This window comes from Leopardus geoffroyi, chromosome B2 (assembly GCF_018350155.1).
Source record: "Leopardus geoffroyi isolate Oge1 chromosome B2, O.geoffroyi_Oge1_pat1.0, whole genome shotgun sequence".
Classification (NCBI taxonomy): Eukaryota; Metazoa; Chordata; class Mammalia; order Carnivora; family Felidae; genus Leopardus; species Leopardus geoffroyi.
In genome coordinates, this window is record NC_059332.1 from 76,360,115 (window position 1) to 76,385,682 (window position 25,568).

The following is a 25,568-nucleotide window of genomic DNA, read 5'->3' on the forward strand; positions in this document are numbered from 1 at the left end:
TTAGGAGCAGTTGGAGCTTTCGGCAGTAATAAGCAGCTCAAAAAACATCACCAGTGTTGATGGTGGCCCCCCCACATTGGTAGGGTAGGAGTTTGGCACAGTCATGAAGAAATGCTTCAGAGATGGGCTACATTCTGTCACCAGGTGCACAAGATGATGGAAACCACCCAAGATGTCCTGTTAACATTCTCAGAAAACTAAGCTGACCTCGGAGAATAAAAAGCTGTCCCTCTGTGCTAAGGAACTGAGGCGAAGAGGTCCATCCTAGCTGATGTGAGTCCAAGGCCCTGCTGGGATCTGGAATCCACCCTCTTTCCCTGTAACATTACTTCTCCCTCTGATGAGCAAGGCTTTGTGACAAAAGCATGACCCTGTAAAGCCAATTTTGCTGAAGAGGCACTTCTGCCCATCATTCAGTGCCTCGGTAGCCAACTTTGGAAGAGCACTCATCCAAAGAAAACTGACTACTCTCTGGGGGGCGCAATCTCCACCACACCCAGTAGAGCCAGGATGGGCTCCCCTCCAGCAACAGGGAGTCCAGGAAGGTAGGAGGCAGCACTGACCTCTCAGCCCAACATGCAGAAGGAACACAGGAAGGTGATCTCACAGGCTGGTGTAGTATCTGGGGCTAGTATCAGCATCATTCTTTTCAGACCTTTACATACACTTAATGAATGGATACTTAAAGACACAGGACAAGTTGGTTGTAAACCATTTACATGAAATATGTATATTTGAAAACAAGGGTAACTACTCTAAATAGATACATAAAGGTATGTATGTATCTCCTACCATAAGTGATTCAGAATCTTCTTCTCCTTACATCAGATAACTAAGTCCTCTATGTTCTGGAAATGAGGCGCTTCACTCACCCATTCTCAAGACCTCAGTCTTCCCTCAACTACCACAGCCCTAAGCGATTTGTAGGAAATGCCTGCTTTCTGAGTGTCCAGCAATACTCAGACATCTCTTGTGATTGTCAAACACACTTTTATTTAACACAGATAATCTATATTTAATGCAAATGTTAAAGATCAGGTCTTTCTCTAATAGCTTGTGCTCAACTTGCTACTTCCTCTGGACACCTTGCATCCCCAAATAAGAACTATGAACAAAGACTACAGGACCCCCCTCATCCTGGAGTCATATCACCTACATGACATGGGGAAAACTCTCTAAACACTCATAGTGAGTGCTATAGGCAGATAAAACCATCTTATACAACTTGCCCTACTGTTCTAAGGTTTTACACACTGAATTTACTTCCTTAGAGTGTTCAGAGTATAGAATCTATTAATTTGTTCACGTCTATCATGACTCCACGGAGCATCACTACCACATCTTAGTGATAGAAGGGACAGCAATATGTGCGTGGATGGGTGGTGTGAGTACCCATCACCGGTTGTGTGTATGAGCCATCCTCACGTGAGCCCAAGCATGGACCTGACTCATCTCTCAAGTCGTAAGTTCAGGGGGTGCTGCTCTTAAAGCACTTCAAAGAGCCATCACCAGCCCCACACAGGTGCTAGTACTGGGCTGCCAAAGGGGAGAGAGGGGAACAGAGTGGACCCTGCACATGCCTTACACCTGGGCTGCACTGAGAGTTGAAGGGCAGAATCTGGCTTTGGATATAATCAGTGTTGCACAGAGAGAGGATTATTTCATGGTAAGAACACTGGATTGGGGGTCAGGAGAATTGGGCTGTGGCTGCAACTCATTAAAATTCATTGTGTGACCCTAAGTAAATGTTTTAACCTCCCTGGACTTCAGTTTCCCACAAAGTGAGGATTCTTTACAAAAGCTCTGCCTCATTTCCTAGCGCTAAAATTGTTTGCTACTAAGTGATTTTTCCAAAACCAGACATCATATCTGTGGCTGACTACAAGCCAAATGCAAGATCACTCTACTCAGTAATATTTTACATACATGAAAGTATTGATTTGGGGGCAGTTTGGCAGCTTGGTCAGTCCCAAAACCCATGTAGCCTGCAGGTTGCATTTAATACTCAACTAATGAATGCTGGAGACTACTTATCTGATTCATCTATATTTAGCTTGTACTCAGTTTTTATGACTTTCTAGAAACAAGCTTTTTTTTAATCCTAAAGAATGTTAGGATGCAGTTTTGTATAAAACTGCTTTTTTATTACCACATGGATGAGTTCTAGTAATCACAGTTCTAAGTACTAAGGATACCAAAGTGGTCACGGAGTAGTCTCAAGGGGAGTTTGCTAAGAGGTAATTAATAAGCATCCACTGGACTTAGACATGTATTAACTGCAGAGATGTGCATTATTGCATTATCTGTTTTAGCCGTGTAAACTTTACTATGCTTCAAATACAAATCCATAGACCAAATTCTTGGGGAGACGTTATTGATCATCACAAACGTATAATCCCAAGCTTTAAAGGGATGCTCTGAAGGTGACATATCGACAAGTCAGCTGACTTGGAGCTATCGATATTTTTCTCGAGGCTGCTGTTTCACACTGCAAGTTCCAGAAAAGATTTCAGATATTGTGCAGGAAACAGTTATAAAATATTTATTAGCTGAATCTGGACTTTTTAAAAAAGGCCTTCATTTTCTCCAGTAATGGAGACTTTTCCCATCTAGTTAAAGAAAAGATAAAAGCACCTCCTGCAGGAGTGTAGCCAAGGCGATAATTTATACAAGATGCCTTTGAACAATTTCCACATTTTATCACCACCCTAATTTATGCTATCAAATGGCCAAGTTTATTTAGTAAAATGGTTATGTTTTTCCTGAAGTATTTAAAGCAGAGAAATTTCTGTACCTTCCTGAGTAAAAAATTTTATAGGGTCAAACCCAAGGCCTAACTGAAGAATGAAACTATTCTCAGCACATAAATTCTCTTTCACGTAGCAAATGTCTTGCAGGAGAGCTTTTAAGGGTTGAAGCTACTGATTCCTATAAAATAGGCTGCGGAGCCATAAATAACCAGGAAGGGATAATTTTTAATTAAAGCAAATTGTTTTATAAAGTTTAAAAAATCACAAGTCCATGTTTATTTCTTGTCCTGCTTAATTTGTTTATTTCATGTGTGGGGAAAAATAAAAACAAAATTTATGTTAAAAAGTAGTATCAACAAGACAACACAACCAGGGGTATTAAAGAAATATAATTAACTTTTTCTCTTGGGCTTTCTTTTCTATTTCTGTGAAAAAAATATCACTCCTTCCCCAAGCCCTCAACACCAAGGCACCCTCCAAGTCTTACATATAACTTACTCTTTTTTAAAGGAAAATAATAGGTAAGTTAGAAATCTTCAAAGCTGACCAAATCCGCTCCTCTATACATGTGTTTTTGCATTTATCAATAGAAAATGTTAAAATTAAATTTTTAAAAAGAGGATATTGATTTATAAATATTTAGCATTCCAAAATAAGGACTGAAGAGCTATCTATCATAAGCAGGAAAACTAATTTTAATAAGCTAAAAATTAAAATTATTTACTTCACTAACAAAAAGCTATAGATAGGCTCAACATGTTTTTCTTGTACTGCGACACTGCTTAAATAATTGGTGCAAACAAAAAAAATTTAACAAAGTGTTAAAACTTAAAATTTAGTAAGTGTTAAAACATAATTCATTATGTTCTGTATGTCCATTAAAAACTAAAAATTTTAGGGGCACCTGGGTGGCTCAGTTGGCTGGGCATCCTACTTCAGCTCAGGTTATGATCTCGTATCACGTCGGTGAGTTCGATCCCTGCCTCAGGCTCTGTGCTGACAGTTCAGAGCCTGGAGCCTGCTTTGGATTCTTTGTCTCCCTCTCTTTCTGCACCCCCCACCCCACACTCTGTTTCTCTCTCTCTCAAAAACAACTAACATAAATTTAAAACAATTTTTTTAAAAACTAAAAAATTAAGAGTCAGTAAAGAAATAGGAACAAGCACCATGGATGCGACAACTCTATACTTGTAAAACAAAGGGAAGGAAAAAATTCATATCAAACCTAGTATTCTGACTTCATGATACCAAACAGAGACTTAGTTTATTTTCACCAAACCCACAGATATTTTTTCACTGACCAAATTTTAAAAACCCAATGTTTTTCATTATGCTGATGTTTCTAGAATTCTTTGTGAAAACTTGTCATATGCATCTTATCATCTCACTTCTATTTGTAGGCTCATTCACTATTGTTATCTATCCAAAATACACCTTTAAAAATATTTTTAAATGTATTGCTTCAAAAATGAACCGACAGTATACAAGCAGTGTGATTCTCCCAGTGTTGACAGCAGTGATGTGTTTGGTAGGTTAGTCCTATAGGAGAAGCTGGACACAGTTCCTGGCTATATATTCTTTACGTCTCAATGCTGCCTTCCTGGAGTTTCAGTGAGTTTTAATAAATGTATTCTCTGCTTTAAAAAAAATAACGAATTGGAAGTAATGTAAGACTCTTAAATGGATAAATACTATACTGCTATAACCAAAACCACAAGAAGATTCCATTAAGTGCTTGTCAAGGTAGAAAAGAAGTCACCCCAAAGGCTCCCTTCAGTCCCTCACCAGTGACCACCTCGGTTACTAAATTATTCAGCTTTTAAAAACTCCTCTGAACAGCAAAGTTAACTAAGAGCTAATGTAACAGCAAAAGCCAAGCAAAGTTTTCTCCACACTGAAACAAACATCTAAAAAAAAGACAGAATAATTTCAATATATCAGACAACAGGTATTATAGGAATACCTGCAATCTTCCTACAGAATGAAGAATTTCAGAGGGAATTATTGGCCAGTCCTGTTATTCGTCAGTCTTGTTGATCTACCTGCACTAAGTTAAAGGCTACTCCGCTCTCAGTGCATTTCAGCTGCATTTTAGTCCTCCCATTGCACAGTGTTTTAACAATGCCATTGCATATGAAGATGAAATCAAACCTCTTCAAGCACTTGAGTGTATTCTGAGAAAAAAATCTCTGTCTGCACCAACCTTGCCTGATTAATCAACTGGAAGAATGAAAAATCTGGACTACTACCTGATTGTTTCCTCTCAACAATTTTAAATCAAACAGTTCCTAAAACAAGATAATTGAGATTTTGACTTCCTATAGACACAGCCTATGAATACCAAGTTTTCAAGAAGTATTAGAATAATTTCTGGAGTAAAATTATAAAACTTTATCAAATATTTCTTTCTAAAAGCAAAATGCTTTTAAAAACATTTAAGGCAAAGCCTTACCCTGAAGAGGCCTCTGGAGAACGTTAGTCTATTATAACTGTTACTATCAATACTTATCTTAGAAAATGTTGCACCAAACTGTATTGGAATAGAGTCATATCAATAAATTCAAAAACCCTTGGCACACAGACTAGGGTGATCTGCTTTTTTGATAAAAGTAATAGAGTGGAATTCATTATTGTAGCTCTCCCACTTAGTACAAACACCATAAAACACGCCACAGAAAAAATAAACAAGTGTGTGGCTGTCAGCGGAGCCAAGACAAATTTGGAAACTAAAGAACATCAGCTCTCTTGGCAAAGGGGAGTAGTTTCATATTCTTGTTGGAAATCTGAGGGAAAGAGAAACCCCATCATGTTCGAAAGACAGAATCAATAGATTGTTGTGATATCACTAAGCAAATTCTACACCGTGAGCAGATGCACAGAGGCTACTGACTTAGAATACTGAAGCCCCAGGGCCTGAAAGGCAGGCTATTGATTTGAGATACTGAAGCCCCTGTGCCTAAAGGGCAGGTCTCCTCAAGCCCCCTTCAGAGGTGGCCTGCACTGTTACCCTGAGAACTTCCATTTTTCAGCCAGCATCACACATCAGAGTTCACCTTAGGAATGGGCAGACCCCAGCACTAGACCCAAAACTAAGTTACCTCCAAGGCCCGATGTTAGCGACAAATTTTAATCCTCATCAGAAAATGATTTCAAAATCATGTCAGTAAATTTAACTCTTTACCTTGTAATGTAAAATTCACAATAAAAAGCCAAATATATTTATCAGAGCCAAAATGCTCTTCACTAAGACTTACCGGTTACGCCCAGAGTCTCGAAAGCCTTTGGCAAATGGATTCCTATCTATCTTCAGGCGAGTTATCTGCAGAGCAGGAAAAAAGTCATATCAAATATTAGAAATGTCAAGGAAGTTTATTAAAGACAGAAATGGTAGAAGAACTACAAGTAATTCCAAAATTGACTCTCCCCTATTTCTCAGGTATTTTATTATTTTAGCTGCAAATCAAAAGAAAATTTCAGAAATCACCTAGACATTCATCTGCTAAGAAAAAGACAATCCCCATCCATACTCAAACTCTGTAAATAAAATTTGTTTTGCTTTTAATATCACTAGAGAAGGAAATTCTGAATCTTCTCTTGATAACTTGTCCTTTGTTTTCAATCCCTCTGAACTAAAGCACTTCCCTTTAACTCTGTGACATGGTTTAATCCTATTTTTATTGGTAATGGATAACAGCTAATATCCAACTTCTATTTATTCAAGTTATTTATATGCTTGAATGCTATTAAGCTTCAACATATTCCTCTCTTCTTCTGAAGGTAATATACACTTCTTTAACTTTTCTGCCTTTGTATTTTTCTTTGTCTCTCTTTGTTTTGTTTTTTTTTTTTAATTTTTTTTTAACGTTTATTTATTTTTGAGACAGAGACAGAGCATGAATGGGGGAGGGTCAGAGAGAGAGGGAGACACAGAATCTGAAACAGGCTCCAGGCTCTGAGCGGTCAGCACAGAGCCCGACGCGGGGCTCGAACTCACGGACCGTGAGATCATGACCTGAGCTGAAGTCGACGCTTAACCGACTGAGCCACCCAGGCGCCCCTCTTTGTCTCTCTTTGAATCATCTTTATGGCTCTCATCTTAAAGTTTTATTCTTTCCTGTTTTTTTTCTGTTGAATCCTGACCTGGTCAGAGCAATATAGTGAATGTCTAACCAGAGGTAACCCTACTGGAAGACTCTAATGAGATTAAATCCTATTCATGTAGTAGAAATAAATGATGTTTTAATTTTAACTAAAATTTGGGGGTAGAATTTTTACAGATGGCCTAATCATTTCCATTAAACATATTTTTTAGTTATACCATCTTGTAATTGACACTAATAAACAACATCTCATCTATTTCTTAACAGATCTGCACCTTGCCCAAAGGAATTTACAGCCTATTTTCAAAGAAGCACATCATGCTTTGTTTTTTATGCTCTTTGGTTTAGTGGAATCTACCAAGTTAATGAACATACTTCCGATGGTACCATTTTGGCTAAGGACAAATGAAAACTATTGGATAACACTAAGACCAAAAAAAAAAGGGGGGGGGGCATCTTTGAAAAGTCTTCTGCAGTCCCCTATATTGTCCTCTGTGTGCTGTGTGCAGTACCTGAGATACATGTGCTCCACATGATACTGTCTTAGTATGTGGATAAAACTACCTTATGAAGGATATAATGTAAAGGTTTGCTAATTAATTCAGCATGACTGCCATTCTGTCATTGATGGAGTTCTTTATAATTCATTATGGCTTAATTCTTTGTTCATTTAAATAATATTTAAATAACATTAAATAACTTAAATGTTCATTTAAAGTAGCATTTCAAAAAAGAGTACAGATTTATATAATGGTGCCTTGTCTGAATAGAGATATACTACTATTATCATTATTTTTATTCCTGAGTGCATACTATGTATGCTGTAGTGAGAATTTTATACACATATTTCATTTAATTCTCATGGCAACTTATACGTAGTTATTATCCCAATTTTATGTTTTTTTTTAAACTGAGGCTTAAGTTTCCTATGGTTTCATAAGGTTACTTGGCAATACAATTAGGCTGGGACTCTAGGCTTCAGAACCCATGCTAACCACCAGGCTAAGCTGCCTACCAATTTTCCATGAGTTCTTAAAAATAGTAGCCAAGAAGATAAAAAATGATCATTGCATTTTGTCATTATCAATTTCCTTTCTAAGTTTCTTACCCTATTAATTGATTGATTTGTCAATGTTTATCAACTGGTGTTAGTGACCAACATGTACCAAAAGCTTATTGTATCTTGTTTATTGTATCACAAAGGCTGGGAGAATACACACATTTGACATGGCTAATTTGTTTGTGCTTGAGACAGAGAAAGAGGCAGAGAGAGAGAAAGAAGATAACTGGGGTTCCTTAAAAGGTAGTGAATATCTCAGCTCTTTTTCTCCCTATGCATTTTTCCTAAAACAAAAAAAAAATTCATTCTCTGCACCTAACATATTTTAAGAATATCTTCCTAATAATCTCCAGTCCTTCTAAAGGTTAATTTCATGCTTGTTTCTAAAAGTCTATATAAAAGCATGACAATGTGAATGAGAGAACGGGACATCTTCAGCTGTGGGGCTGGCGTCTCCCCATGGATGAGAGGGGATGAGCCTCCCAGCCCTAAAGTAAGATGCAGAGGACAGAATCCAAACCTCCTCATAAGCTTTAAAACAACAGAAACCACAACAGAGTTTAACATCTAACTGAGATGTAAATAAACGTAATAAGTGGAGAGCTAAAATAATTCTGTTGATCACTAAAACTAAAGAAGAAAAAATCTACCACATACCATATCAGCCTCAACTACATCACAATTTTTTATGAAAACTCGCCGTAACTGCATGGACTAAAAAATTGCCTCAAATCAATTTTGCACTTACTTGACACAGCCTTAAAGAAATATATACACTTACCAATATCAAAAAGAAATACTTCACCTCTGAAATTATTACTAATTTTATGAAAATATTACTCCACAATTGATCTCTCAGCTTATAAGCCTATGTATCACCCTCTGTCACAATTAAAGCCTATCTTGAAAGAAACAGCCCTTTTTGTACATGTACCAAAATGACTATATAAGATAAATGCCTCTGAAATATTTCCTATAATACATGGATTATAGTTTTAAAATAATGTGTTATCTTTCAAATTCTACTTGTTTATTTCCTAGGCAATCTTTCATTTCTTCTTGTCTATTTCCACATGCTTTTTAATTTTAATTATGACTTTATGATTCAATATCTCAAAATGGAAAGTAAACCTACATTGCCAGTCATGAGACACATTCTTGTCTAAAGAAATTCTCGCGATAGTAGCCTTACTTGGAGAATCACAGAAAAAGAATTATTTTTACACACACACACACACACACACACACACACACACACACACACTCTGGATGTCTTATATGGCAAATGCTTTATGACAGTTGGTAACACTGAGATACAGTGAAAAGGATAGCTAGCTTTCAATTTACCCCTGAAACGAAAAGTCTAGAAAGATACAAATTCTGAGAACAATACCTGCTGATTCTGATAGGCAGTGACAGTCGTGAAGACAGTTTCTGGGAAGGAGAATGCCTTTACTCCCTCCCCAGATGGAACAGGCTTGATGGGAGAAAGATCATCCCCGCAGTCTTTACGGATGACATGGACTCGTGGTTGGTATTTGTGCATAGAATGAAGAATAATCTGTATCAAGGAAAGAAGGCCAAAAATATCAAGAACTTCTGCCCAGTCTTATCACCATGACTAAATATTTAATGTGTAAGAAAAATTGGCAGAAGTGCCAGTTTAATAAAGTATATCAAAAAAATAAATAAAATATATCAAAATTGTAGAGGAAGGGCTAAGAAGTTATTTGTAAAATATGCACAAAACTACAAAAGGAAAAAGAGAGTCATAATTTTGATGGAACCCTGTGAATAATCATGAACTTAACATCTAATTTTCTGTTTCTGAAAACACAAGAATAAATTCATCAACATTTTTTTTTAATTTTTTTAAATGTTTATTTATGTTTGAGAGACAGAGAGAGACAGAGCGTGAGTGGGTGAGGGGCAGAGAAAGAGAGAATCTGAAGCAGGCTCCAGGCTCCAAGCTGTCAGCACAGAGCCCAACGCAGGGCTCAAACTCACACACTGTGAGATCATGACCTGAGTGAAGTTGGACACTTAACCAACTGAGCCACCCAGGTGCCCCAACATTTTATTTATAATGAGCCAAATGGAACACAAAATCCAAATCAGTAAAACTAAAAATGAGATTTAAATGATTATTTAAATTCCACCGCAATCATCCCCTAAAAATAAGTATTTGCACACCAAGGTTTTTCTTAAGAGAGCATTTTTCCTCTATTGGTGATGACAACGTGCCTATTCAAGGGCAAAAGGAATTTTAAGAACACCCAAGGGTCTGCCTTGTGTGTGGCTTGCAATATCCCTGGTTTGCCCAGAGAACCCAGTGTCTACACCTTCATAACAATGAAACTTTCAAAACCCAGGCACCTGGGGATGGAAAAGCTAATGCACTCAGACTCTACTAGGGAAATCTGATAATATGGTTCAGCTACCTTCTACCCAACGATTTCACTTCCGAGAATTTATCCTAAGGAAATATTTCAAATCCAAAACAGCACTTCATGTAGAATAGGCAGTGCACCATTTATAATGGTGGAGAAACAATAAGCCACATGAGCAGATTGGTTAGGTCAATGAAAGTCTATACAATGGGATAGGTGTTATTCAGCCATTACTAAAGCCTGTTTAGGACATTTTTAACCACAAAATAAAATGCTTCGGTTTAAACGTTAAATGTTCCAAGTTTATAAACTTATCACAATTATATGAAAATAGACAATAAAAAGAACCCACTGAAAGCTATGAACAGTGGTCATGTTTAGATGATGGGATTGTGGGTGAATTTTTTTCTCCTTCTGTATATGTTTTATGCTTTCAAGGTATAGGAGGTAGAGTAAAGAAATATCCTTGTCCAGTGAAATTTTTTATTTGCTGCTGAGAGTCCACAGTCAGGTATTCATTAATTAGTTCAGTTAACAAAGCTATATCTTTTCCTGAGTTACACAATTTGAATTCAGACTTGGGGGTTTGGGAGTTAAGAAAAGAAATACTTAAACAAAGTCTTGGAAGAACACAGTGATTGACCTGCCTCATGTTTTTCAGGACGCAGACAGTTTAATGAAGCCAAATTCAGAATATTCGGTCAGCCCTAAAACAAACAGCTCTATACCTGGAAAGCATGTTTGCTACCATAAGAGGATGTCTCTACTCCCAGGCAGTAACGAGCGCAGTGGTCAATTTTGTTTTGTTTTTCACCCTAAAATTTCCTCTCAGGAGAGGAAATGCCTGGGTGGCGGATCTAATGATAGTGCCTACCAGACCCATTTGATGGGGAGGCGGTTAGTCGTATAAGGAAAGGGTAAGGGAATACAATAGCTCTCATGGTCACGTGTGGACACACACATGAATCTGCAGCCTCTGGAAAAGTCTCTTTCCAGATCTAAAAAAAGGACAGAACTTCAATAACCCATTAGTGGCTCACAAAAAATCAATTTAAAAGGTCTCAACAAGAAACTTTTTAAATAAATAAAATTATAAAGTAGAAACATCGAGTGTGCTCCTTATAGTAAGGATAAGTACTGTTTTGCAAAACATTGTTCACTTTGTGTGTGTTTACTTACGCTAGGTCATAATGTAACATGTGCGTGTGGTTGTGTGAGCCAGGTAAAACACAAATGCAAGATTTATTCTAATGATTCTAATGATCAGTAAATTCCAGAGAAGAAAAAATGGAGAAAGCTACCTCACATCAAACAAACAAAAATAAATACATAGCTAATTTTGGAAGACTAGAATAAACTAACTTGGAATAAAGGAAAGTAAAACTGATTTGGGTTTCTGTTTACTAGTCAATGAACGTAGGTTCTGATTTTATGAAGTCTTTGTTCTCTCAAGCAGATTTCTCCATATTGCTATATATACTTAAGTTTTATTTCCTTCTTTATATCCTTACAGAATTTCCAAGATGACCTAAGGTGGGGTATACTGGAGTAAGGTATAGAAGTAGCTGATGTATGCCTATGTTTGCACATTAAATGGCAACTGCCTATAGTAAACTGGAGATCGATCATTCAAGCAAAATAACATGTTTTCAATATTATCTATACGGATTTAGTATATTCCTGGACGTTTTCAGGTAATGCTAAACAAGCCTAGCTCTTCTGAATAAAATAGCATTATTTGCTTTTTAATGATCTATCAAACTTACAATGATGAGTGGTCAATAACATTTTCCTTATTTAATAGAACAAATAAAACCAGGAGAACTATTGGCCTTATGAACAAGGAGCCCACCATGATAATGCTGGAACTTAAATAATTATATCGGATCTGCGTGTACCATGCTCTCTGTTCTGTTTAAATGGAGGATTTTTTTGTTTTCTTTTTGGCATTACCTAGTAACATAGATAGTTACATGGACTAATGTTCATAAACACAGTTTTCTTTGATACACATTTTTTCCACTTTAAAAACACTAGTTCTGAGTCAAAAGAAGCATGATATTACTTATCTCTAGTATGAAGGGCCTAAAGTGCCTGAAGTTTGACAGACAGGCCAGCTGTGCCTTATAAAACAGCTCAATAAGGAAACATTACCTGCTGACTCTGGAAATTTTCTAGATGACCTAAATGCCAGTGTTGGAACAAGTCAAGCAAAGGGCCGAGGAAGAGCAGATACTTAGCTCCCTGCATTATTGGTGATGACTGGTACTGACTCATTTTAAAGGTAGGGGTCAAGACAGTAACATCGGATCACAAGCTCCATGGCAAGATGGCCTTGGTTTTGTCTCAGATGTGATGCTGAATATACAACACTCCTTACAAATATGTACTTTCAAGTTCATCAGCTCATCTGATTCACTCAAAATCCTCTGGTTCTACTAAAACACATGAGAAAAACAAGCCTCAGAGCACGAAAGTGACATGCTCATGAACATGAACATGTTGGATCTCCAAGCTGTTACAAGTTTTTCTCAAGGAGATCTTGGCAATCTCCCTTGTAATGCCTTGCTTCCCTACCTGAATCTCAAGCAGAAATGAAAGAGGGTGAGGACAAACTTAGAGCTAGGGTGACTATGTCACCAACCCTTTGGCAGCTGAGAAAGAGACCCTCCACAGGTCTCCTGACTATGGCAAGCTGGCCATGCTTCCTTCCAAAGCACCCCAGCACTGTGGGTAGGAGTCCTGCCAATGTTTAAGGACACCATTACCTGTTAAACGTCTTCTAATTTTTCAGAGATGTTCATGTAAAATGTTTCCCTCCAGACAACAAACTCCAGATGAACAGGGAACCATGCACATGATGAGAAGGAAATACCTTACCCAAGCATGCTAACCATCTACACATGGGTAGCCCAAGGACCGGTCTTGGCTGTATACAATCCAATGTAAAGCTGGCTACAGATTCGCCATGAAGTAGAGATTATAAAGTCTTTACAACATTCAAGGATTAGTTGTGGAGGGGTAGGACATTCCAGTCTAGATTCTCTTCAATATTCCTCTCTAGATAATCCCTGGTATTTGGAAAGATGAAGTCACATTGAGGAAAACCTAGTAGCACATAACCTCATGTCTCATGCAGTTCTAGGTTCAGTCACAGCCCTGTGAATATTTGAGTCCTATGTTAAACACACTGTGTTTAATAAAAGTCCCAAGTCTACACGCAGTTCTCAGGTCACTATGTTGAATGCTTATACACTTTTAGAAGAATAAAACTGGGAGGTGAGAGGCCAAAAAAGGTAAGAAAGCAAAATTCACCTCTAATTTGTGTCTACAGCTTGATTAATTAGAAATTAGTATCACTTCCTTCAGAATTTGCAGTTAGGGGGACCTTCACCATCTGATGACAGAGGGGTGAGTTCCTAAGAGGTCTCTGAGTCAAGAAAAGGGCTACTGAATTAGAAAATTCCACCATAATGGTACTACTATCTTCCTAGATGCTGAATCACATCAACAATAGAGTAAGAGGGGCACCTGTGTGGCTCAGTTGGTTAAGCATCTGACTCTTGATCTCAGGATCCTGAGTTCAAGCCCTGCATGGGGCTCTGCACTAGGCGTGAAGCCTACTTAAAAATAAACAAATAAACAATAGAAGGAGGAACAATTTCCTAATCTCCAATCTAACCTCACTTGGGGTCATCAAACTGAGTAAAAAAAATACAATAGAAACCTTCTTCATGAAGCCTTCCCAATCTCTCCTGGCTGAAATAATGTGGCATCTGTATTTCTCTGGGCAGACAGCATGATCATCTGTGTGCATGTCTTCTCTCCCCATCTAGGTTAAATCACTGAAGGCAGAGACTATGGCTTTCTACATTATAATACATTTTACAAAGTTTTAAAAAAATTCTTTTAAGGGGCACCTGGTGGCTCAGTAGGTTAAGCATCTGACTTCAGGTCAGGTCATGATCTCATGGTTCGTGGGTTCCAGCCCTGCATCGGGCTCAGTGCTGACAGCTCAGAGCTTGGGGCCTGCTTCAGATTCTGTGTTTCTCTCTCTACCCCTCCCCCACCCATTCCGTGTCTCTCTCTCTCTAAAATAAACTTGAAAAAAATTAATAAAAATAAATTTAAAAACATATAATTTTTTAAAGATAAATAATGGAAAAGAGCATCTTCCCTCCTACATTCCCCTCTAGTATCAACTGATTCATACATTTTTACCATGTACAAAGGCAATTTTCTTGCTTCCAAAATAGGTACATATCTTTATCTCCCTGTTTCCCATACTCATTAATCACCTACCCTGTACTAAAATATTACATCCTGCCATAACCTTAAAAAAAAAATTTCATTGATAGATGACACATTTCTCTAGATTTTTACTGTTTTCTATGTCTTTGTTTTTTGTAAAAGTGAAATATTATAATTATTTAGGTATAAGCAATTGAATTTCAATTGCAATGTATTCTTTTGTGTTTAAACAAATGCTATGTGATGATTAATTTTATGTGTCAACTTGGCTAGTCCATGTTCCCTAGATATTTGGGCAAACACAGTCTGGATGTTGCTATGAAGGAATTTGTAAATTTTTTTAAGTTTATTTATTTATTTTTGAGAAAGAGAGCATTAGAGCAAGTAGGGGAGAGGAAGAGAGACAGGGAGACAGAGAATCCCAAGCAGGCTCCATGCTGTCAGTGCAGAGCCCAATGCGGGAGTCGAACTCAAACTCACAAACCATGACAAGACCTAAGCCAAAATCGAGAGTCAAACATTCAACTGACTGAGCCACCCAGGTGTCCCAGTGAAGTTATTTTTTAGACAAGGTTAATATTTAAGTCTTTAGACTTTGAGTAAAGCAGATTACCCTCCATAATGTGGGTGGGCTTTATTCAATCAGTTGAAGGCCTTAAAAGAAACAGACTGAGGTCCCCTGAGGAAAAAGGAATCCTGCTTTGAGACTGCCTTCATGCTTGAGATGCAGGATCAACTCTTCCCTGGGTCTCCAGCCTGCTGCTGTAGTTCTGGGACCTACCAGCCCCCACAATTACGTGAGCCAATTCCTTAAATAAATCTCTCTCTATGTATATATTTATACACATTCTACTGGTTCTGTTCCTCTGGAGAATACAGTTTGACAGAAAGTCTAATGAGATTACAAACTTTAAATTATATAGATAAATTACCATATCTACATCAAATATTGCAGATACATTAAGTGTTAGATATAAAGCCAGCTACCTGATGTGAAAAATTTAGAATTAGAAAGTGATTTAAATTACTGAAAGAAGTATGTACTTTATATATGACAGTGTATAGTTTTTAGACCCAATTATCTCTTTAAAAGATATATTCTTAAACTGTAGGACTCTGAAAAGTAGAAGATACTTAAGCTTTTGAAAACAAGTCACACTTAACAGTATTATTTTTAAATTAAAAAAAAATTGTTTAACGTTTATTTATTATTGAGAGACAGAGAGAGACAGAGCATGAGCACGGGAGGGGCAGAAAGAGGAGACTCAGAATCTGAAGCAGGCTCCAAGCTCTGAGTTGTCAGCACAGAGCCTGACGCGGGCTTGAACTCACAGTGAGATCATTACCTGAGCTGAAGTCTGACACTCAAGCAACTGAGCCACCCAGGCACCCCTATTTTTAAATTTTCTATTCCAAAAACAAAAGACCCCTCAATGAACAGGCTGGCAATATTTCAGTCCGCTCCCTCAATGAGACAGAAGAAACTAGTGTTCCTTCCCTGAAGTCAAGTGAAAACTGTTACAACTTGACTGTGTAAATAAAGAATAAAAACAGAAATAACTACTGCACTAAGATACAGAGCATGAAGTTGGATTCAGAAATGAAATCTACTGGGGCGCCTGGGTGGCGCAGTCGGTTGAGCGTCCGACTTCAGCCAGGTCACCATCTCAAGGTCCGTGAGTTCGAGCCCCGCGTCGGGCTCTGGCCTGATGGCTCAGAGCCTGGAGCCTGTTTCCGATTCTGTGTCTCCCTCTCTCTCTGCCCCTCCCCCATTCATGCTCTGTCTCTCTCTGTCCCAAAAATAAATAAACGTTGAAAAAAAAAAAATTAAAAAAAAAAAAAAAGAAATGAAATCTACTATGTTGCTTTTCTGATTTTTTTTTTTTTTTAAGTAGGCTTCACACCCACCACTGTGGGGCCTGAACTCAGAACACTGAGATCAAGACCTTAGCTGAGATCAAGAGTCAGACCAATTAAGCCCTCTGATTTTGTTTTCAATCATAAAAGGCAACAAACAAACAAAAGCAATGTAAAATAGATGTGTCTTAAAAATCTAGATACTGAATTTGTACCACAATGAAATTTATACTTGAATGTTTTTAAGGTCATTGCTTAAGATACTATCTAGCAGTTTACAAATCATACCCCGTCATAAGTGTATTACTAGGTTATGACAGTTTGCATTTTTGTTTGAAAAGATTTGCTTATAAATATGCTATCTTTATGTTACACTTTGAGAAATGAACTAGTTGATATTCAATATTCCTTTTATGTATGATGTATTCTTCAAAAGATATTTCAATCCTGCCTCAATCAAAACCCTCTCAAATAACAAAAACCTAATAGAAATGCTAGCTTTTGATGGAAATCAGCATGTATCCAGAGTTACTTATTTATTAAAATAATAAGGTAGAAGTATTGCCTACGAATAATATTGCATAACAATAAGGCGTTAAAAATCACTATATTATTGGAATGACTGACTTTGATTTACATATGTTTCAGCAATTTTAAGACTAAAAAGAATTGTTACTGTAACATTTTGACACATTAGATGAGATTATAAAAATGGGACACAAATAGTGTAAGCCTAGACCATTACTGAGAAGCAGTAAGCTTCAAGAGGGAAAAGAGCTAGATGCAGGCAGGACACAATAAACCATTATCCCTGTTGACCCAACTCCTAAGTATTCATAGTCAGACCATAATAATTAGCACCTTATAGGGTTTCAAACATATGTTTTGGCTAAAAAAGTCTGCCTGAGATTCTTTCATTTTAATACAAATGCAATATCTAGTTTTAACCTATTAAATGTTTCATAGGATATGCTTCAGGCCACAGGCGTAGTCTCTGATGCAAATATAACCTTGATTTTGCACAGATTAAGCACATGCTGACTAACCAAGAGAGGAATATTATGATCTGAGAGAAGTTCATGACATTCAGTCAGACACAGTACATATATGTCTACACCACCAATGGTGGCACCTTAGGGAAGCCATCTACTCACATGGCCTTGGTCATCCAGTTCATTGTTGGTGAGCTTCAGCTTGTCAAAGCTGATCACTTGTCTCATCCAAGTCTCCCCGGAGGCAGGCGAGTCCGGATGAATGTACACCCGCGGTGGCACAGGGGAGTCAGCATTACCCGCCACCATCCATTTAGAGCTGTGGTAAACATACCTAGAAGGCAATGACAAGGCTCAGTATATAGAATATTGCTTTCTTGGAATTTCCAAGTCAGTAGAATCAGACAAACTGAATATCTTATTTTTTTTTTAAGTCTAAAAAACAATTTGCTCTTTACATCCAATACACATAAAATAACATTTCAAGCACTTTTCAAAAAACTCTTGGAGGCAGCCGTGGTTTACAGACCTTTTCAGAGCAAGTGATGTGTTAAGGGTTTATGCACATTATCACCACCATAAATTCAAGTATCTTCATTCTTATGACTCACACTTATTCACACTAGACATTCCATCTGCATACTGATATTTTCCATTTTTCATCTGGATATTCAATTGACATGAAGAAACTATTAAGTTGTCAAGCTCACCTTTAAGTGAATCTCAAAACACCTTGAGAGCTATACCTTTAAAGTGCCCCACTTCCTTTAAGACCACTTCCCATTTTAGGAATGTACAGGCTGATGAGGTCAATGGTAGAAAGGCAAGGGGAAACTGTCAAAAGTTCTATACTTTCATTTTCTTAGAAAAAAAGTTTAGCTATTATCATTTAGAACATTTTTCTAATTCAATTAAGCTAAACATTGCAGATAATGTATTAAGTTTAACTTAAAAATTTTGTATAATGAAAAAATGTAGGTCTTTATAGCCTATATTTCTCTTTCTCAACCCTTATAAGAAACTTCTTCACTTTTCAAATTCCACTAATAAAAATATACATCAAACTTTGAAAATAAGGGCATATCTAATTAATATTACCTTTCAAATAAAGAGACCAAACATCCTCTTCTGTTCATTTAAGTGTTTCAAATATATTGACTCCATAAGAACAATACATTTAAATAATAATGTTTTAGGTAATAAATAAGATCATAATATTCAATCCTATATTCAGATTATCATTTATTAATGTTAATCTAAAATTCGCTAATTCAAAAACTAGAAACTAGTATATGATGATTCACTTAGAAAAGGGTATAAAATGAAATTACATACTTAGGTGTTTTCCTTCCATTTGTATTTTAAAATATGACATACAATTTAAAGCAATAATTTGTGAATAGTCTCAGAGAATTCTACCGGTGTTATATGCAAATTTCTTTTAGAAATAGCATGACAGATTTTCATAACATCTCTGGTAAGGCTCTCTGTTTCAACTAATGTCATATATTTTATTCTCTTTTGAGCTCAATATGCCTTCTACTCTTTAATTCCTTTCCTTGGGGAAAAAATATATAATCACAAAATTAAAAATAATTTTTAAAAATTTCCCTGAATTGGTATAATGAATTAGGCTTTTGTGAATATTAATTTTACATTACAATAAATCACAAGGATTTTTAACAATCAAATATCACTCTTTGATAGCAGAAAATAACCAAAAAATTTTTTCTACTACTCCTAAAAAAGTTAGAAAATAAAATGCAAATCTTAGAAATTCAAGAAAAAAACTGCACTATAGTTATTCCAAAAAAAATCCACACCCACCAAGAGAATACACATTACATGTTACATATTCTTTGTGAAACATTCTTAATACAACTGCTAAAACCAAACTTCTTGGTAAGCATTGTAAGTGAAAACAAATTAATGATTTACAATTTGATCTTTCAAAATTTGACATCTCAATACTATACTTGCAAATACTATACTAGCAAATTTTCTTGCTTTATGTGAGAATAATAAGAATCAATTAAGTCAAAGAAACCACCCAAAATACATGAAAGATATTTGGAGAAATAGGAGAGAAGTTTGGAAGAGAAAGGAATAATTTCTAAGCTCATTAAGAATTACATTATCTTTCTCAACACAAAAGCCAAATTAGAATATGGATTTTTAAACCAAGTATATTTAAGGACTAAATGCCTTCTAGCTTCTACCACGTAGTAGATAATTTTAGCAAACTCCTTAATGAGTTGTTTAATTAAAATCAGTAACAATACAAAACACAAATAATAAAACTGTCATTTTTATTACCCATTCTTTTAGCATTCCATGTGCGCCTCTACTAATTGAATCTGTATACTTTTGACATCATAAGCCTGTTTCAAAAAAGTACTCCCTAAATTTTAAAAAGTGATGAAAACCAAATCTGACTTCATTAAAAAACTTACTAAATGCTCTAGCTGTTTATAAAAAATTAAAAAATACATAGAAACAAAGAAGAACAAAATTTAAAGCAGCATCTTCTGATCTTCTACTCGAAATTTCCTTTTTTAAATCTTAGCATTTTTAACTCCTCAGGAAAGTAAAAAGCATTGTCATTGAAAACTGCTGATTGGCTTATTTGCAGAAGAAAAAGAGCAGAGGTAGGTTTGAAACTGAAGAATGTGTATCTTTTCCAACTTTACCTGATATCCAAATAAATATATACTCTTTCAAAATCTAAATATTACAACATTCTTTTTAAATCTACTGTGTTAACTACTAACCAAAAAACAATGGTTAACAAATTCATTACCAGTTTAAAGATGTCCTAATATCGTAATGAATTAGGAGATTCTATTTCCTAAATTATAAAAATCCTCAATAATTTTCTAATATTAAAGGAAAAAAGCCTACCAACAATTATGATTTTGAAGATAACAAGGTAAAGGGAATTTCTTTAAAGATCGAAACAATCACAAAGAAAATGAAACATTTCGTTGAATATTATGTATACCTACAAATTTAACATTTCCTCTCAAAATCCTAATTGAAAAGTGAATCATTATAAAAGACACAGTTTAGCAACACTAAACTAGCCCTTATTTAAAGTTATCAATACTTAAAAAACACTTCTTCTATATCTGTTAAAAGCAAAACAAAAATTAAGTTTCCACATTTACTGTAAGAGAAGGCACCATCTGGGCTACTGGAACTGTCGGGAGTTGGGTTATAGATCTAGAAATTCTACAGGCTTCTGGAAACAAACATCATAGTTATCACAGATGAAACAGGCATAGCCTGTAAACTCCTAGCATTTTCTTATCCTCTTGTATCCATCTGATCACTGTACCTGTATCTTTTGTTGTCCACTGGCACAATGTCCATGGCAATGTAATATTGCTGGTGAGGATCTAGTCCTGAGATCTTCACTCTCATTGCTGGAAACATGCGCCTATGCATACGGAGGGGAGGAAAGAGGTTATGTGTTTTGTTTTTGTTTGTGATTAGGCATGGACAATGAATAAGCCAAGAAACCTAGGGAAACCTCTCTGTTTTTCATACGGAAAAATTTATAGCATTCACTTTGGTAACGTAATTCAAAGAATCAGAATACAGGACACATCAAAACTGAGGCTTTTAAATATAATTTGTTGTACACTGTCATGCACCGTGTTTACTGAAATGTCAGTACAGCTTAAAAGGAAAAGAACTGTACACTGAAGGAGTAACAGCACTAAAAAAAAAAGCAGCTTATGTCTTAAACAAAAATCAATAAGCATATTTACTTTAATAATACGAATAATAAAATGTTCCAAATGGTAGAAATAGAAAATCTGAATTTGTACAAGTGATAAAATATATTATAATGTGAAATTTTAAAAGGGTTATAAAAAACCACAAGGAGCCAATGTGCCATGCTATAACCAAACAATATGTTCTTTATTGAGACAGGACTTCCTGTCTGCAGCATGGTAAAGGTGAAGTGCAAAAGTTGCTCTAAATTTGAAAGGTATAGTAAAACTTCTTTATTGAAAGCAGAAACTAAACACAATGCATATTTACCAAATCATTCCTTCCCCCACTATACCCTGGAAATACTTTCTTATTTAGCTGCACTTACTCAAACTTTGCTAATTAAAACAAATGAAAATCTGCATTTCTCTAGGCTTCCCAGAGATGCATATCAGAGATGCATATCAGAGATGCTAAAGTACACCCAGCTATCCTTTAAAAAGGATACAGTAGCATGAGTAGAACAGTAAATTATTGTATATTAAAAAACAAATAGAGCAGTTCTCTTTTTTTAAACTTTCATCTAGAGATTTATGTCTAAGACCCTGCCAGTTAATCTAATTTTTGCTAATTTAACCTTGTAACACAAATTTTAGTACTGTTATTTACTAAAAACTTTTTCTGTAACACTAATGCCATTTAAGACCACTTCCAGAGTAAAGAAAGTCCATTATTCCTAACTAGGCATGAGAACAGTTTAATATGCTGCTGTTTTAGTGTTATTTCAGTGCACCTGTAAGATAAAGAGTAAAGGTCTTTAACTGCATCCTTTATAAGACAACTGTTGCTTTGTGTTGTTGAAGACTGAATTTGGATCATTAATAAAAGCTCTGTGAAAATGTAGAAGGTAGCATATGGATTCAATAAAATATGTTTTTGTAATTTCTAATAAGTTTGGATACTTTTATGCTATCCAGGTTTTTGCCATGTGTATTCCCTGAAAGAGTTGCTGTGCTTTTTAAAGTTCTTTTTTAAGAAGATATTATTCATAGATTTCACTGCACTAAATGAACTGAAAACTTTAACATGCAAATACGTCTCTGCTTCCCTCAAATTAATGGTATCTGCCCAACAAAACTATTTATTTTACTAATGAGTGTGCAAATTTTACATTTTCAAAAAACAGATATAACTTCTTACATTTTTGCGTGTGTGGTATCCTTCAACAAATTTAGGCGAATGTGTTAGATTTCATTTAGAAAAAAAATGGAACCATGTAACTGGATCCACCAACAGAATGGTTTTTAAAAACCGGGTAATTATTTTTGCAGCGATTGTACATGTATTACTGATAATTCCAGTAACTTTTCATTCTAATATAATATCAAAATAGCACAAGACGTTCTTACATTGCTAGGAAATCTTTTGATAAAGAACCAACTTGGAAGTCCGGAATCTTTTTTAAAAAAGAAGCAAATTATAGTTTTCTAAAGAGTAAACTGCGCTTTTTAAAAAAGGACTGGTTAAGGAGAGTCGTCTGTTCCGTAGTTCCGGAATCGATAACTAGAGCCTAAATAAATGCGTGGACAGACGTAAACAGAACCGCGAATTTGGAACTACCCAGCACACGGAGTATCAACCGCAACAGCCACCGCTTCGGCGGGGACGGTGATTTTCTCCCTAACATCCAAGAGGGCGGCGGGGCTGTGCCCCTCACCGACTGCACTGCGGTGTGGGCAGGCAAAGCCAGTCTCAAAAGTGAGCCACAACCCGGGCCTTGTCTTGTCCGTACAAAAGTGCTAACCAGAGACTCCACAGCTCTGCAGGCCCTCCTTCTTCCTAACCCATCGTGGGGTGAGGCCAGGGCCGGCGTATTCGCGACAGATCGCCCTTTACCTGCCCGCCTTGGTGATGATCATCTCCGTGCCGATCTCGTGAAAGCGCTTCCAGAGCTCTGCTCCCTGCAGATCCACCCGCGGGGCCTGCGGCGAGGGCAGCGGGGTCCCCGGCCGTGCCAGGGCGGGCGCGGGGGACCCCTTCGGGGATCCTCCGGGGGACGCCAGCGGGGAAGCGCCCTGCAGGAAGCCGTCCTCACAGCCACCTGGGCAGCAAAGGGCAAAGAGGGGTAACTGGTGAGGGCTTTGAGAGGGGAAGTCGAAAGGGGAGACTGACTCCTGGAGGGCGGCTGGGGAGACCAAAAGGACCAGGGAAAAAAGGGGGAGCTTTCGTGCCTTCGGATTCTTCTAACAAACTGGTCCAGGAGTAGACAACCGCTCTGCCTACCAAAGGGACTCGACGTGCAAGCGGAACCCCCGAGTCCCAAGGCACGAGGGCCGCGTCCACTCCTCCCTCCGGGCCTCCGCCTGGTCAAGGCCCCAAAGTAAGTTTCGCCCGGCTTCCAGGGTCTAGATAAGTGCCCAAAAGAGTCTGAAATGGGTTCCGGAGTCCAGACTCCCAGTGCAAACCCCGGCAAACCCGAAACGCACGCTGCAAAACCGCCTGGCGTCTGGATCCCTGGTCCGAAGTGCCTGGGCCTCCCTTCCCGTTAGGCTTCCGAGGCGGCTCGCTTTGGGCCCGGCCGGAGGCATCTTCTAGAAAGCTCTTCAGACTCCACTCCCGCCAAACTCCCTGACCTCCCTGAACTCCTTAGCCAAGCAGCGAAGGGATGAGAAGGGAGCCAAAAGCCAGCCCACGGTGGCCGTCGGCCTTGGTGTCGGGAATCCAGAGGGGAAGGGAAGGATTCGGCTACCCCTCGGGAAACCACGTTTGCAAATACACCGCCCTCTTCCTGGTTTGCCCAAACTGTTTAGGGCATTCGTTCCGGTTTCGGGGGGGGTTATGCCGTCGCTCCCCCCACCCCCTTGTTTTTAAAAGTTAGGAAAGAAAAAAGAGCACCCATTGGCTGGAACCCCAAGGGAGGCAGATGCGGAAGGCAAAGCCCTACACCGCCAAGAGCCGAAAAGAGCAGCGGCTGAGGGCGCGGGTCGCCAAGTGGGCTGTGGCAGCCTGAAATGCGAGGCTAGGAGCGGCATTTTAACCTTCTGGAGGCGACCAGAGTTGAATGGCGAGAGCGGCCAGGGCGGCTGTGAGCTTCGCGCCGGGACACCCAAAGCCAACGCGCTGGTGGCAGAATTGCCTCAGGCACGGACGGGTACCGCGCGCGCGCACTCCTACAACTCGCCGAAGTTCAGATTCCCCGCGGGACCGGGAGGGACGCGCGGGGAAGAAGTTAGGCGGGAAAGGGCCGACTCACCCACGGCTCCCCGGGAGCCGCAGCTCCGTTCCAGGTCTGCGCAGCTCCGGGCGGGCCCGGATACCGCCCCGGCCGGTGGCGGGAGTGCAGCGCCTTCGTCTCCCTCAGAGGATCCCTTTTCACCGGCGCCACCGCCGCGGCTACAGCCTCGGTCATCTACGGCCCCCGCAGCCTCTTCCGCGCCCAGCTTTCGTCGCTTCTTCTGAAGCTGTTGCTGCTTCTCGGCGCCTATCAGCGCCTCCACCGAGAAGGCGTGCGCCTTCAAGCTTAGCATGCTGCACGGCGAGCCCCTCCGCTTCTCGGCCATCCCCGCCGCCTGGCGCCCGCCCGCCCCTCGCGCATATACACTCAAGCGGGCACACGCACACACTCGCTCTACTCCCCCACCAAAATTTGAACGGCTCTCGGGGCCTCCCGCAGGCCGATCTGCCCCCTTCCCCGCCGCGGGCAAAAACAAATTTGGCGTTTCCTCTTTCTCGCTTGGGTTGGGATCCGAGGAACCAGCGACGCGCCCGCCAAGTTTCCTTCCCTCGGTCTCTCGCGCGCGCTCTCTCACTGATGCACTCCTTCGCTCCCACCCCCTCCACCTCCTCCTGCTGCTCCAAGATCTGCTTCGACTGATGCGCCAGAGAGGACTACCATGGGTAAAAAACACTCTGCGGACACAAATTAGGGATTGTAATTGAAATTTGTTGCCTTGATCTGTCAGCACTTCCAAGCAGGAGAGCGGTGGGAAGAACTTGCTCATTAGTGTCAATAAAGCGGCAGGGGTGGAGTCTGAGGCCATGTCAATCATCTGGCAGCCCAGCCAATCAGGAGGTGCCGACTCCGCGCAGCCCGCGCCCACTTCCTTACAAGGTTGCAGGAGGAAAAAAAAAAAAAAAAAAAAAAAAGAGTGAAAAGCGCCGCCGTCTGGCTTGGAAGTGCCAGCCGCGGGCGCTGAACCCAGTCTTTCTGGCTGCCTTAACCCATTCCAGCCCCTGAGTCTCTAGTTTTCCTCACCTAGACCTGGAAAGTGTGAGGCTCCTGGCTTTAAACCGAGTTGATCACCAAAGTTAGAATATCAAGACTCTTCCAAACTTAAACTCCAGTCCGACTCCCTTATCACTTAATTTTGCTACAACTCGCAACATTTTCGGTGGAGACAATTCACAGCCACGAAGCCCGCCTTTTCTCATTTAACATTCCTCATTGA

General features: G+C 38.7%; 1 protein-coding gene across 1 annotated transcript in view; it reads right to left on the reverse strand.

Moving 5' to 3' along the window:
• Positions 1-25,116, reverse strand: part of TBX18 (T-box transcription factor 18) — a 29,814-nt gene extending 4,698 nt beyond the window's left edge. Inside the window, exons 1-6 of the mRNA XM_045498938.1 lie at positions 24,374-25,116; positions 23,017-23,221; positions 20,738-20,839; positions 17,563-17,734; positions 9,304-9,471; positions 6,005-6,069 (exon numbers count right to left, since the gene is read on the reverse strand). Of these exons, the coding sequence (XP_045354894.1) occupies positions 6,005-6,069; positions 9,304-9,471; positions 17,563-17,734; positions 20,738-20,839; positions 23,017-23,221; positions 24,374-24,680 (1,019 nt within the window). The 5' untranslated portion in view covers positions 24,681-25,116. The remainder of the gene's footprint in view (positions 1-6,004; positions 6,070-9,303; positions 9,472-17,562; positions 17,735-20,737; positions 20,840-23,016; positions 23,222-24,373) is intronic.
• Between the last annotated feature and the right edge of the window lie 452 nt (positions 25,117-25,568).